Source organism: Quercus suber, unplaced genomic scaffold (genome assembly GCF_002906115.3).
Source record: "Quercus suber isolate HL8 unplaced genomic scaffold, Cork oak 2.0 scaffold_1027, whole genome shotgun sequence".
NCBI classification, from domain to species: Eukaryota; Viridiplantae; Streptophyta; class Magnoliopsida; order Fagales; family Fagaceae; genus Quercus; species Quercus suber.
The window spans coordinates 137,854-153,177 of NW_027070438.1; the positions used below are offsets into that span (position 1 = coordinate 137,854).

At 33.9% G+C, this 15,324-nt stretch overlaps 1 protein-coding gene across 8 annotated transcripts; it reads left to right on the forward strand.

Annotated features, from left to right (window-relative positions):
• The first annotated feature begins 341 nt into the window (after window positions 1-341).
• Window positions 342-12,371, forward strand: LOC136065570 (putative disease resistance protein RGA3). 8 transcript variants are annotated; one of them, XM_065768949.1, is made up of 19 exons: window positions 342-2,693; window positions 3,036-3,231; window positions 3,697-3,892; window positions 4,452-4,609; window positions 4,932-4,984; window positions 5,086-5,188; window positions 5,286-5,507; window positions 5,624-5,814; window positions 6,159-6,425; window positions 6,869-7,061; window positions 7,145-7,269; window positions 7,963-8,058; window positions 8,179-8,492; window positions 8,667-8,888; window positions 10,205-10,380; window positions 10,703-11,007; window positions 11,130-11,351; window positions 11,544-11,773; window positions 11,887-12,371. In XM_065768949.1, the coding sequence occupies exons 1-2, from the start codon at window positions 402-404 to the stop codon at window positions 3,177-3,179; spliced, it is 2,436 nt and encodes an 811-aa protein (XP_065625021.1). In that variant the 5' UTR covers window positions 342-401; the 3' UTR covers window positions 3,180-3,231; window positions 3,697-3,892; window positions 4,452-4,609; window positions 4,932-4,984; window positions 5,086-5,188; window positions 5,286-5,507; window positions 5,624-5,814; window positions 6,159-6,425; window positions 6,869-7,061; window positions 7,145-7,269; window positions 7,963-8,058; window positions 8,179-8,492; window positions 8,667-8,888; window positions 10,205-10,380; window positions 10,703-11,007; window positions 11,130-11,351; window positions 11,544-11,773; window positions 11,887-12,371. The 8 variants fall into 8 exon arrangements, with proteins under 8 accessions (XP_065625021.1, XP_065625020.1, XP_065625023.1 ...); XM_065768948.1 differs by lacking the exon at window positions 6,869-7,061 and having other exon boundaries at window positions 8,179-8,315; window positions 8,390-8,492; XM_065768951.1 differs by lacking the exon at window positions 6,869-7,061 and having other exon boundaries at window positions 8,179-8,288; window positions 8,390-8,492.
• The last annotated feature ends 2,953 nt before the right edge of the window (window positions 12,372-15,324 follow it).

Consider the following 15,324-nt stretch of genomic DNA (forward strand, 5'->3'; position numbering starts at 1 on the left):
CTAACGCTCCTGCTGTTAAGAAGAAGGTATGCCCCTTTGTCCCATCTCCATCACGTTGTTTTAACCTTCCTCTGCGTCATGATGTTGGTCACATGATAAGAAAACTGAATAAAAAGTTAGATATGGTTTTCAAAGACAAAGCAACCTATGGGATTGACTTTAATAGGCAACCTGAAGTAGTTGAGCGACCAACAACTACGTCCTTTGTGGATGTGTCCCATATAATTGGCCGTGATACCTATAGGGATGAACTACTGAGAAACCTATTAGGTGTGGGTGGTCTAGAAGAAAGAAATTCTTTTTGTGTCATCTCCTTAGTGGGTATGGGCGGTATTGGAAAAACAACTCTTGCCCAACTAGCTTACAATCATCCTGCTGTGCAAACCCATTTTCAAAAAAGAATGTGGATTTGTGTTTCTGATCCTTTTGATCAGTACAAGGTTGCCAAAGCAATCATTAAGGAGGTTGACCCTAACCATGGAGCCCTCGATGATATTGAATTACAAACTCTATTGCGAAAAATTCATGATTTGATCAAGGACAAGAAGTTCTTTCTTGTCTTAGATGATGTGTGGACTGAACACTCCGAAGAATGGGAGCCGTTCAAACTTGCTCTAGAAAATGGTGTCCATGGTAATAGAATTCTAGTAACCACACGTAAACAAATAGTTGCAAAGATGATAAGGAATGCCCTCCTTATAAATTTGGAGGTATTGTCAGATGAAGACTGCTGGTTGATTTTTAGTAAAATAGCATTTTCTAATGAGGAGGAACTCAAGTATCTAGAAGATCTTGGTAGAAAACTAGCAATTAAATGTAAAGGCTTACCGCTCGCTGCAAAGCTTCTAGGTAGCCTCATGCAGGACAAGAGAAGTATAGAACAATGGAATAAGATTTTGGATAGTAGTTTGTGGGAATTAGAAGATATTGAAAAAGGCCTTTTGGCACCATTGTTATTAAGTTATTATGAACTACCCTCAACAATGAGACGTTGTTTCTTATATTGTGTTGTCTTTGCAAAAGATTATTTCTTTTATAGAGATCAATTGGTCCTCCACTGGATTGCACAGGGATATATTGAGTCAAAGGAAAATATGGAGATAGAAGTCATAGCAGAAGAATACTTTGAAAAGTTAGTCATGCGCTCTTTCTTCCAAGATTTTAAGAAAGACAAAGATAATGATGGCAAGATAATAGGTTGCAAAATGCATGATATAGTGCATGACTTTGCCCAATTTATGACCAAAAATGAATGCTTTGAAATTGATGGTGATAAGAAGTTGGAGATAGATTGTCAAAGTGCTCGTCATTTACATTTAAAAATTTCAAAAGAAGTGCATTGTCTTGAGTCCATCTATCGTGCAAAAAATCTACGCACTCTCTTTCTTCTTTCGTATGAAATGAATTATCAGTATGAGATACTCCTATCCAACTCATTTCATCATTTTATATGTTTACGAACATTAATTTTGGATTGTCCAATTAAGAAACTTCCGAATGCAGTGGAAAATTTGATACATTTAAGGTGTCTTCATATATCTGATAATGTTAAAATAGTAGAATTGCCTGAAACCTTTTGCAACCTATGTAATTTACAAACTTTGAATATCGAGAATATTAAGTGTTTCAAGAAATTACCACAGAAGATGAGTAAACTTATTAACTTAAGACATATTATATTTCCTGATGTTTATTATTGGGGCAATGTGGTATTTCCAAAAGGGATTGGGAAATTAATTGGTCTTAGAACATTAAGTGTATTCAACATAGGTGATAAGGATGATAGAGAAGGAAGTAAACTTGGAGAATTAGTTTACCAAAAAAAAAAAAAACTTGGAGAATTAAAGAATTTGAATCAACTTCAAGGGACTCTTATAATAAAGGGGTTGGAAAATGTGGTAGATGTAAGTGAGGCTCAGAATAATGCACAGTTGAAGGAGAAGACACATCTCCGCGGTTTGGTGCTTTGGTTTGGCTCTCTAAAATCATACAATGATGAAGAGATTATAAAAAGAATGGAGAATGACGCATTAGTATTGAATGCCATAGAGCCACCTTCACATTTGCAATATTTAAAAATTTCAGGCTACATTGGAACCACAATGTATCTTAATTGGATGATGTCATGCACAACATTGAAAACGCTTGAAATTCGTCACTGTGGCATGTTAGAGCATTTGCTTTCTTTGGAGAAGTTGCCATTACTTGAAGTATTAATAATAGAGGACCTCCATAAATTGAAGAAGGTGGGAGATGAATTTCTGGGAATAGAAGATTCCAAAAACAAGAAAGACTACGACATCATATTCCCAAACCTGAAATCTCTTGAATTTTTTTATTTGGTCAACTGGGAAGAATGGATTGGGATGGGAGGAACGGGAGAAGAAGAAGAAGAAGAAGAAGAAAATGATAATGATATTATTACAAATTCAAAAATAATAAAAATAATGCCACGCCTTCAATCCTTGATCATTTCGACTTGCCACAAGCTAAAGTCTTTGCCAAACTACCTACTTACTGCTCCATTATTGAAGGAATTGGAGATTGATTGTTCACAACTTCTCGAAGAACGTTACCAAAAAGGGACTGGAGAGAACTGGCCCAAGATTTCTCACATCCCAAACATCAAATTGGGTGAGAAGTATGTGCAAAGAGACGGTAAACCCTACTTTGATTTAGACAGTCATTCAAAGGTAACTCTCCTTCCTTTCTTCTTCTTCTCTTATTTTATTTTTGCATTGAAAATAGATCAATTAAATATAAATATATGTATTGGATTGTGCAAACAGTCAGAAGTTTATTTTACTCTAACTTTCCTCCACTCAATGCCAACTTCTACTCGTGCATTTATTTATTTATTAAATATATCGATTTAATATATAAATATATGGGTTTTGATTAAATTTTATATTTCTTGTTCATTTTTTGGTTTAATATTATATGGGTTCGTTATGGGTTTTGTTGATTTTCGGTATTTTAAACTAAATCTAACATAACTCGTTACTCATATGCTTTTATTTTGGACATGCATGCAGACTAATGATAATCAACACAATGAATTTGGACCACAAATCATTGACAAAGATGATGTTGGGGCTGGCTCGACTGAGAGTGTGGTAGAAGAACGAGTGGAAGTAGCCAATGATGAGGGTCCGGAGATCTGTGAAGCAAGCAGATAATAAGAGCAAGGTGCTGAAGTGGACAAGATTTTTGAAGACCACAAAGGAGGAGGTAAGTAACAATTATATAGTCGTTCAGCAAAAAAGAAAAAAGAAAAATAATAATGATGTAGTCGTTGAAACTATAGTAACCGTTTATTGATTGGTTTTATTGAATTTTTGCGTGCGCTTGTTATCATGCTTTAGCCACAAGTAAAATTTGTTTGAATGAATGATGGTGAGAGAGAAGAAGGATATCAAGCCTCTGTTGTAAATCACATACACACTCCCACTAAACATTCTATTTCCTATTCCCACTATTTGCAAATCTAAAATACATTTTCTTCTTTCTAGATATTCATAAACTGAATTTTTTTTTTTTTTTTTTTTTAATTTCGCCATGACCCTTTATTTGATTCTTCTTATTCATTTATGTCTTAATATGATATATCAATATGGATCTTGTGGATTTCATTGATTTTGGGTATTTGGACTAATCTGACATAACTCATTATATGCTGTTCTTTTGGGCATGTAGCTATCGGATGCCAAAAATTGAGGACTTGGTTTTTTGAGTAATCACCGTGAGAGGAGAAGAGAACTTTAAAAGTCTCTTTTGTGGATGTTTGAGGGTGGCTTTGGCTCTCTCTCCTTTGCTTCATTTCTTCACTCTTTCCTCCGAATCAAAACAAATAAACCCTCCCTCCAACCATCTCCATTATGACGCTCTTCAGGTATTTGATCTGATCCTAATTTCAATTCCATGTTTTCATCACACCCAGCATATTACTTGATCATGGCAGTGAAGTGAAATTAAATGGTGGAAGAGCTTGGCATAAAGATGATCTTCATATCTTAATGACAACATCAAGTCCCTAAAATACTGTTTTTATTGCAGTTAAAAAAAGTGATTGAATCTTAAACCCATTCAAACACGATGAATTTTTGAAACTTAATAGTTGTCAATTCAATTTTTTAATGAAAATGTTGTACGGGTGAAGTGAATGTTGGTTCTTTTTGAATTAATCTCTTGTTTTTGAGATTTTGTTAGTTAAATTAAGTGCTTTTTTTCACATATTAGTGAACAAAATGATTATCCCAAATTTGTTTAATAAAACAATCCTATCACAGTTTCTTTGTGCCTAACTGCAATGAACTTATGAGATTGTCTATAACACCTGGCTAGTACTCATATTTTATATCACATAACGCCCTGCTAGTTTATAAAATCTTTAACACTACATGGGAATGATATATTGGTGTTTTTGACTAGAGAAGATTTTGAACTTGTAGGGAAGGTTTTGATGGAGTATGGGAGTGGGATTTGCCCATTCCAAGCCAGCCCTGTATTGAGCAGCAAGCAGACTATTTGACATAGTCCAAAAAGGTTAAGAAAAGATGTGTTGGCCAAGGATGAAGTAGAAAGTCAGAAACCTCTTTGGCTATTAATGGTACTATAAAGTTTGTTCTTTAGTATTTAAATCTTTCAATTGTAACTTCTTCCACAGTTCTCTTTGGGCTTGTATACTTATAAGTTATATTGAACAAATGTCAAGAATCCTTAATTGACCATCATTCATCAGTCCAGGGTACTACACGGGGCACAACCATCTGGCAGCTAAGAACCTAGTCAATTAGAATTCTCATTAATGGTCTTATATCTTTCTGACACATTTCTTTTCCATTAATATGTGAGAGCTTAGCTACGCCTAAATCTTGTGGCTAAATTAAATTCATGCCGGATTTATAGCATTGTATGCTAATTTTGATTAGGACTTGTGCTTGAAGGAGCTGGAGGAGAATTTGGGAATAAGCTATTGCCAGATGTAAGTCTGTATATCTCAAAAATCTAGGTATGGATGCTAGGGTGTATTCTCTTGCTTCAGTGCTAAATTTGTTGGTTGTCATGCTTGGCAATTGTGAGCAGATCACCTTTGAAAGTTAGTAAAGGAAGAACTTGAAGAGGAGTATTTGTGTAGTAACTAATACAACTTTAAGGCTTGGCTTTGCAGTTGGTATTATGCATAACTGTAAGTACTTCTTTCTAATCTTTTCATGTTTGTACAAGTGCATGCTTTTGTTAAATTTCAATTTTTTGATCATTAATCACCTAAGCTAATATTGCAGCTGAAAGAAGTGCTAGAGTGTTAGTAATGTTAAATCAGCCAGTGGTATATGAATGCTTTTGTTCATCATCCCTTGGTGATTCTCCCAACAGCTCTGGAGGCTTTTAGCTATATTATGACATGCGAAATTACAATTTCTGTTGGTGTATCTGGTGCACTTTTTGTACTATTGGAAGCCATGGTTTCTAAGCTTTTCATTAATTGGACAATCTATGCAAATAAGGTAACATTTTCCTTTTTTCTCTTTGTCTTTAGCTAGTAACAATGATAGTTTGAGACTCATAGCTAAGATTTTATTAGATTAACCTAAACTTATATACTCTTAATTTGTGAGAATAGGTCTTGACTAGTGTACAACTCCATTATTGAAAGAATTGGTGATTGATGATTTAGAACTTCTCATAAAAAGTTTCCAAAGAGAGACTGGAGAGAACTGGCGCAAGATTTCTCACATCCCCAGCATCAAATTGGATTGGAAGTATGTGCAAAGGGACAATGAACCCCAGTTTGATTCAGACCGTCATTCAGAGGTAACTCTCCTTCCTTTCTTCTTCTTCTTCTTTTATTTTAATTTTGCATTGCAAAATATCAATTATATAAATATATGGATTGGATTGTGAAAAAAGTCTGGAAGATAGTTTACTCCAACCCTCCTCCACTCAATGCCAACTTCTACGCATGCATTTTTTATTTATTTATTAAACTTATTGATTTAATATATAAATATATGGGTTTTGATTAAATTCTATATTTCCTATTTATTTTTTGTTTTTATATTATATGGGTTGTTGTGGGCTTTGTAGACTTTCGGTATTTTAAACTAAATCTAACATAACTGATAACTCATATGCTTTTCATTTGGACATGCATGTAGATGGATGATGATCAACACAGTGAATTTGGATAAGAAATCAGTGAGGAAGATGATGTACAAGAAATCAATGATAAACATGATGTGGTTGAGGTGGACAAGAATCATGAGGAAGATGGGACTAACTTGACTGTGTGTGTGGTGGATGAACAAGTGGAAGTAGACATTGATGAGGGAGATTTGTGAAGCAAACAAATACATATTATGAGACTGGATAATAAGAGCAAGGTGTTGAAGTGGACAAAATTTTTGAAAACTACAAATGAGGATGTAAGTAACATTGCCCTTTTACTTGTGTGAGAATAATTATATAGTCATTCAGCCAAAAAGAAAAAAGAAAAGCATTGATGATATAGTCATTAAAACTATAGTAACTGTTTATTGATTGGTTTTAATTACATTTTCTTCTTTCTAGATATTCATAACCGTTATTTATCTATAATCACCATAAACCGATTTATTTTATTTTATTTTTTATTTGGTTGTGATCCTTTTCGGTCTAATATGTTCTCGTTTATAAATAAGAGTCTTGATTCTTGGGCATGTAATTCCACACTAACTAGAAACCAGCAAGTGTAATGCCTATAGTTGATCCTTCTTATTCATTTATGACTTAATATGATAAATCAATATGGATCTTGCGGATTTCATTGATTTTGGGTATTAGACTAATCCAACATAACTCATTATATGCTGTTCTTTTGGGCATGTAGCTGGTGGATAATAAAAATTGAGAACCTGGTTTTATGAGTAATCACTGTGAGAGAGGAGGAATTTAAAAGCCTTTTTTGTGGATGTTTGAGGGTGGCTTTGGTTCTCTTTCTTTTGCTTCATTTCTTCACTCTTGCCTCCAAATCAAAACAAATAAACCCTTCCTCCTACCATCTCCATTGCCACACTCTTCGGGTTCGTGTTTTTTACTTATTCCAATTCCTCTTATTGTAGTTAATATGATCCTAATTTAAAATCCATGTTTTCATCATACACAGCATATTGCTTGATCATAGCGGTGAAGTGAAATAAAGGTGGAAGAGCTTGGCATAAAGATGATCATCATATCTTAAAGACAACATCTAGTCCCCACAATATTGTTTCTGTTGCAGTTGAAAATTATGTAAGTAGGTAGATCTTAAACCCATTTAAACACTACGAATATTTGAATATTAATAGTTGTCAATTCAATTTTTTAATGAAAATTATGACATACAAGTGAAGTGAATATTGATTTTTTTTAATTAATCTCTTATTTTTGTGATTACATTTGACTAGTTTCAATGAAATTGCTCGGTTTGATTGTTGGTTAAACAAAGTACTTTTTTTCACATATGAATGAGCAAGATGATTATCCTACAATCCCATCACTGTTTCTCTATGCCTAACTGCAATGAACTTATGAGATTGTCTATAACACTCAGCTAGAACTCAAATTCTACAACACTTAATGCCCTGCTAGTTTATAAAATCTTTAACACTACATGGGGATGATATGTTGGGTGTTTTTGACTAGAGAGGATGTTGAACTTGTAGGGAAGGTTTTGAGGAAGTATGGGAGTGGGATTGTCTTGGTTTGTGATTTGCCCATTACAAGCTAGCCTTGTATTGAGTAGCAAGCAGACTGTTTGAACCAAGTCCAAAAAGGTTGAGAAACAATATGTTGGCTAAGGATGAAGTAGAAAGTTAGAAACCCCATTGGCTATTAATGTTATTATGAAGTCTGTTCTTTAATATTTAAATCTTTCAGTTGTAACTTCTTCCACTGTTCTCTTTGGCCTTGTATACTTAAAAGTTATATCTACACAAATGTCAGGAATCCGTAAATGGCCACCATTGGCCAATCCAGGTGCTACGTGGGGCACAGCCATCCAGCAGCTAAGAACCTTGTTAATCAGCATTCTCATTAATGGTCTTAAATCTTCCCGACGCATTTCTCTTCCATTAACATTTTTTAATCAAATCAGCCAATTTATAAATGGAAGTTAAATTAGCTTCACCTAAATCTTGTGGCTGAATTAAATTTATGCAGGATTTATAGCATTGTATGCTAACTTTGATAAGGACTTGTGCTTGATTCCTGAGTCACCCTTTTACCTTGAAGGAGCTGGTGAAGAATTTGGAAATAAGCTTCACAAGGATGTGAGTCTGTATATCTCAAAAATCAAGGTATGGGTGCTAGGGTGTTTTCTCTTGCTTCGATGTTAAATGTGTTGATTGTTGTGCCTGGAAATTGTGAGCAGATCACCTATGAAAGTTAGTAGAGTAAGAACTTGAACAGGAGTATTTGTGTAGTAACGAATTCAAATTTAAGGCTTGGCTTTGTAGATGGCATTATGCATACTTGTAAGTACTTCTTTCTAATCTTTTCATGTTTGATCATCAATGACTGGTTATCAGGTTTATCATTATAGTGACAGGTTGTGGTTTCAATTATAACAAAAAAAATTGTTTTTACAACTGCATGCTTTTGTTAAATTTCAATTTTTTGATCATTAATCACCTAAGTTAATATTGCAGGTGAAATAAATGCTAGAGTGTTAATAATGTTCAATCAGCCAGTGCTATATGAATGCTTTTGTTCATCATCCCTTGGTGATTCTCCAAACAACTCTAGAGGCTTTTAGCTGCATGATGACATGTGAAATTAAAATATCTGTTGGCGCACCTGGTGCATTTTTTGTACCATTGGGAGCCATGGTTTCTAAGATTTTCACTAATTGGACAATTTATGCGAATAAGGTAACATTTTCTTTTTGTTCTTTATGTCTTTGGCTAGTAACAGTGATTGTCCGAGACTCAAAGCTAAGGTTTTATCAAATTAAGACTCTTAATTTGTCAGAATAGGTCCTAAGTCCTAAATATTTAGTGTGCAGCACTTGTAACTCTCGTGCTCATTATAGCCATAAATTTGCCCCTTGGATTTCTACCTCATGTGGACAATTCAGCTCATATTGAAGGATTCCTGTCAGGATTTCCCCTTGGCTTGGATATGTAAGCCACAAATAAATTCCATAGGATATGAAATAAAGCAGAAATCCATGCTTTTATAGGATTATAGCTTTAGTCCTCTTAATGAACTGTCTCTACATTCTCAACTTCTAGTTTATCTACCATGGAAATGTGTTCCAGCCTTGACTAAGCTTTTTCTTTTCTTTTGTTTTATCTACCCCAAAGAAATTGGCAGATATGCATCTGGATGTATTGAGCTATTTCATGGTCAAAAGTTGTATAGCTGTATAGTCTGCATTTTTAGAGCATCAATCAGCTGAATGATTATGTTAGTCTATTTGCCTATTCTTCAAGCTTTGCAAGTATAACAAAACTACTCTTGTATGGATGCTTACTGTGACAAAGGATCTTGGCAGTTTACGCCTCCTATTGTTGGCTTTTGAAGTTGGCCAGTTTGCTGATTTTGTAACCATTTCTTTTATGTTCATGGCCTAGGTCCCTAAACATTAGCAATGCACAACAGCATTATACAAACACTTAGAACTAAAGTAGTAAAGCAACAAACCAAAATATATAAAGGAAAATCCAGTTAAGGATTGATCTACAGTTGCATATAGGCACACCCTGAAAATGTGTTAACCTCTTTCAAATTCCCACAATCTATAGTTACTTCATTTAGGCACACCCTGAACATGTGTTAATGGTCTCTTTTTAGATTTCTACAACCTATTGCTTCCATGCTTTAGAAACCTTAAGATCCTAAAGATTTGCAATCTAGTTACTGAATTGGGAATAATACACATTTTATAGCCCATTCAGAATCTACACACCACAGGCTTAATTAATCCAATAATCTTCTAATCAAAAGTAAGAGTTGACATCAAAATAGAACCATTAGTAGAGAAAGTTAATTACAAGTGAAACCAACATAATAGAAAGGTTTACGTATCTTTTGTAACTTTTTGAAATGAAGTCTAACAAGATACACTGCTAAAATTAACACTGAAATGTCTGTTTCACATGGAAGAAGAACTTGCTAGTACTCAAATTCTATAACACGGATGATATATTGGTGTTTTTGACTAGAGAGCATGTTGAATTTGTAGGGAAGGATTTGATGGAGTATGGGAGTGGGATTTGTCTGGGTTGGTGATTTGCCTATTACAAGCCAGCCTAATATTAAGCAGTAAGCAGACAGTTTGAACCTAGTCCAAAAAGGTTGAGAAAAGATGTGCTGGCCAAGGATAAAGCAGAAAATCAGAAACCCCATTGGCTATTAATGGTACTATAAAGTTTGTTCTTTAATATCTAAACCTTTCAGCTGTAACTTCTTCCACTATTCTCTATGGTCTTGTATACTTATAAGTTATATCTGAAAAAATGTTGGAAAACCTTAAATGACCATCGTTGGTCAATCTAGGATGCTACGTGGGGCACAGCCTTCTGGCAGCTACGAACCTAGTCAATTAGTATTCTCATTAATGGTCTTATATATTTCTGACACATTTCTCTTCCATTAATGTTTCTTAATCAAATCAGCCAGTTTATAAAGAGAAGTTAAATTAGCTTGACCTAGATTTTGTGACTGAATTAAATTCATGCAGGATTTATAGCATTGTATGCTAATTTTGATGAGGAGTACTTGTGCTTAATTCCCAAGTCACCCTTTTACCTTGAAGGAGCTGGTGGAGAACTTGGAAATAAGCTACACTAGGATTTGATTCTGTATCTCTAAAAAATCAAGATATGGGTACTAGGGTGTTTTCTCTTGCTTCGGATTTGTCATGTCTGGCAGTTCGGAGCAGATCACCTTTGAAAGTTAGTAGAGGAAGAACTTGAAGAGGAGAATTTGTGTAGTAGCTAATTCTAACTTTAAGGCTTAGCATTGCAGTTGCCATTATGCATACCTGTAAGTACTTCTTTCCAATCTTTTCACGTAACAGCAAAATTTGTTTGAAGTACTTTGTACAAGTGCATGCTTTTGTGGAATTTCAATTTTTTGATAATTAATCACCTAAAATAATATTGCAGATGAAAGAAGTGCTAGAGTGTTAATAATGTTCAATCAGCCATGGTATATGAATGCAGTTGCTCATCATCCCTTGGTGATTCTCCTAACAGCTCTGGAGGCTTTTAGCTATATGAAGACATGTGAAATTAACAATAACAGTTGGCATATCTGGTTCACTTTTTGACCTATTGGAAGCCATGGTTTCTGAGCTTCTCGCTAATTGGATAATCTTTGCAAAGAAGGTAACATTTTCTTTTTACTCTTTATATCTTTGGATAGTAAAAGTGAAAGTCTGAGACTCAAAGCTAAGGATTTATCAAATTAACCTAAACTTACATACTCTTAATTTGTTAGAATAGGTCTTGACTCCTAAATATTTAGTGCTCAAAACTTGTAACTCTCGTGCTCATTATAGCCATAAATTGTCCCCTCAGGTTTCTACCTCGTGTGGACAATTCAACTCAATTTGAAGGATTCCTGTCAGGATTTCCCCTTGGCTTCATTCTTTTAATCCATCCTCAATTTGGATATGTAAGACACAAATAAATTCCTCCAAGATATGAAATAAAGCAAAAATCCAGGCATAAGTGTCAATCTATTTTCCTATTCTTCATTGTATCATTACCTGTTATAGGATTACAACATTAGTCCTCTTAATTATTGGGTAATTAACTTGAACTTTCTCTACATTCTCAACTTCTAATTTAAGTATCTACCATGAAAATGTGATCCAGCCTTGACTAAGCTTCTTTTTTTTTTCTCTTTTGTTTTATCTAGCCTGGAGATATTTGGCAAATATGCATATGGATACGGATGTATTGAGCTATTTAATGGTCAGTAGCCGTACAGCAATGTAGTCTACCTTTCTAAAGCATCAATCAGCTGAATGATTATGTCAAGTCTATTTGCCTATTCTTCAAGCTTTGCAAGTATAAAAAAAAGTACTCCCGTATGGTGCTCAATGTGAACAAGGATCTTGGCAATTTACGCCTCCCATTGTCAGCTTTTGATGCTGGCAAGCTTGCAGATTGTGCAGCCACTTCGTTTATGCTCATGGCTTGGGTACCTAAACATCAGTATTACACAACTGCATTGTACAAACACTAAGGACTGAAGTAGTATATCCAATTAGGGATTGTACATTTTATTTACATTTTTTTATAACATTCTCATGGTATTTTTCATATGCATCATTTTATTCCTAAGATCCATTGTATTTCAACAATATTCAATGCAAGACAAGGAGTGACATTGATCTTCAATTGTATGTAAGCACACCCCAAACATGTGTTAGCCTCCTTCAAATTCCCACGGTCTATAGTTGCTTCATTTAGGCACATCCTAAACATGTGTTAATGGTCTCTTTTAGATTTCTACATTCTATTGCTTCCATGCTCTAGAAACTAAGATCCTAAAGATTTTCAATTTGATTACAGAATAGGGAATAATACACATTTTATAGCCCATTCAGAATCTACACAGCAGATGCTTTACTAATGCAGTAATCTTCTAATCAAAAGTAAGAGTTGACATCAGAACAGAACCATTAGTAAAGAAAGTTAATTACAAGTGAAACCAACAAAAGTCATGTATCTTTTGCAACTTTTATCGAACAAAGTCTAACAAGATACACAACTAAAATTAACACTGAACTGTCTATTTCAAATGGAACAAGAAATTGAAAGTAATAGCTAAAATTATTTAAGTAGGCTTTGACTAGTGACATTATAGTTAATCACAGGCCAAAAAATAGCAATGCAGGATTTGGGGTTGTAGATGTATATATTAAAAAATTGTTCTTTTAAACACAACTAGAAGGTTGCCCGTGCATTGCGTAGATAATGCTGTAAGCTTTTATGTAAAATGGTTTTGAATATTTTTCTACATATATTATAGCATAAATGACAGATATTTTCATTGCTAAAATCACCTACAATTATAGTAGAAACTTCAGAGCATGTAGGCATATTTTGTTGCCTACCATCAGTTGATCATAAACCAATTGATTGCAAGCATACATTATGCTTATCAAACTCCTTGAACCTATCCTTTGTCATATGAAATGTCTAACTAAGGCATTGATCTTATGAAGCATCTTCAATAATATTTTAACTGCTAAGTTTGCTTAGTGATTCATGTCTAGGCAAAACAACAAACACACTTTGATATTGTGAAGGCTCTCGCGGACAGCCATACTTGATACTTGACCAATAAATAAATAATAAATAAAGCAAGTAGTTTCAATGATGGTTGAGCTAGACATGATTCAACATATTTAACAAATTTTTAACAAAAGGTGTACCAGTATAATATATTTAACAATTTTTTTTATACCATTTTGAGTTAATATAGATTCTAGGCTAACCTTCAAATAATGGAGACACCACATAATTTTTTCAACCCACTTAGTTCTTAATTTGTACCTTTGCAGTTCTCATTATTTCTTTCTTTGTTCTTACTTTTAACAATTGAGTTTTTGTTATTTAGTAGGACATAGAATATCTGTAAATTGTGGTGAATATTTTCAAATTTTGCTTCCAAATAATACTTAACCCCTCAATAGGTAAAAGAAAATTATTCACCTAAAAATAATAACAACTTTCTAACCCGTAGTTAAGTTAATTTGTTTCACTCATGTCAATTATATAGGCTGCTACATCATACAACCAAATAAAAATTATAAATTTTTTGTCAAGCATTTTATCAAAATCAAACACTAATGGCTTGTTTGGAAGTTTAGAGAGAGAGAAGAGTAGAGTGGAGTAGAGGGGAGGGGAGTAGTGGGGAGGAGAGTAGAGGAAAATGATTCCCCTCCACCTTGTTTGGATGTTTTTAAAATTAGTAAGGGGGAAGGAAGTAATTAGCCCTTCCCCTTGTGTAATTTTGTTAATATAATAAGGGTAAATTAGGTAATTTACTTGGTCAATAGTTTATGTACTCTACTCTCCCTCCAAATCTCTCTAATTTGGGGGAATTAAAAATGGGAGGCTAGAGAGAGTTGAAACCCCTCCAAACCCCTCCCCCTCCTTCCTTAAAAAACTTCCACACAAGATAATTAGATTACTCTCCCTCCCTCTACTCTACTCCCCCTCCTTTTTTAAACATCCAAACAGGCCATAAGGTATGTGCTCTGACTGAATTGGCGTTTTGAATGTGACCCAATCCATATAGATACATAGGTATGTGCTCTGACTACATGTGGCGTTGAGGAGCTTGATTTGTTGATTAAGCTTCTTTCTCATTAATCTTTATACCTGCCCAACAAAACCAAATTATTTACTCAATTTATGTTTGCCTTAGGGTCTACCCAATTCAACTAATTTTCTTAATCACATCCTCATATAACATATTTAAATCACTCACCAAAAGCCTAATCATAAATTACAAAAATGGTGTGGCTCAATAAAAATCTCAACCAGTAAATAGTTCAAATGAAAAGAAAAAAACCACCATCTAGTTCGATTATCAAAAACCCATTACCTCTTAGATACTGATGTAGATTATTAGTATTTTGTAACCTCTTAGATACTGAATAAGGGTTTGATAAATTTGAAGCTTCAATCTCCCCGAGTTTGTCTTCCCTCAAACATTGCAAACCACAAATTCGGTACCTCAAATAAAAATTTGAAAAAAAAAATGAAAGAAAGAGACAAAGAGAGAGAGTTGGCAACATTTATTTATTTGCAGACACTGAGAAGGGATTTTTTGTGCATGAACTCGTAGAGGAATCGTTGATCCATCAACAGAAGGAGGATCCATCAATTTATAATTTTCAAAAGAAGCAAATACATTAGTGTGTGTTTAAATTGAAAGAGGAGTGAAAGAGTTTTGTTTTGTTTTTTTGTTTTTTTTTGCTAGAAGAGTTGAGAGAGTTGAGAGAGAGAGAGAATTGAAGAGTTAAGAGAGAGAATGAATGAAGTTAAAAAAATTTAAGATAGATTTGGTCTAAATGGAAATTACTTGGAAAGTATAATATTATTGTAAGGGTGCAACAATGCAAAGCTTGGTTTCACTTTGCCTGGTGCTTACCATAGTGTACATTTAAATTTGAAAGGGGAAGTGAAAGAGTTTTTTGTTTTTTGTATTGTCCAGAAGAAGTGAAGAGTTAGGAGAGAGAAAGAAGTGAATTGATTTTTGCTGAAGTAATAAGTGCTAAACATAAAAGCTGCTTTGTTTTTTTTTTTTTTTTTTTTTTTTTTTTTTTTTTTTTTTTTT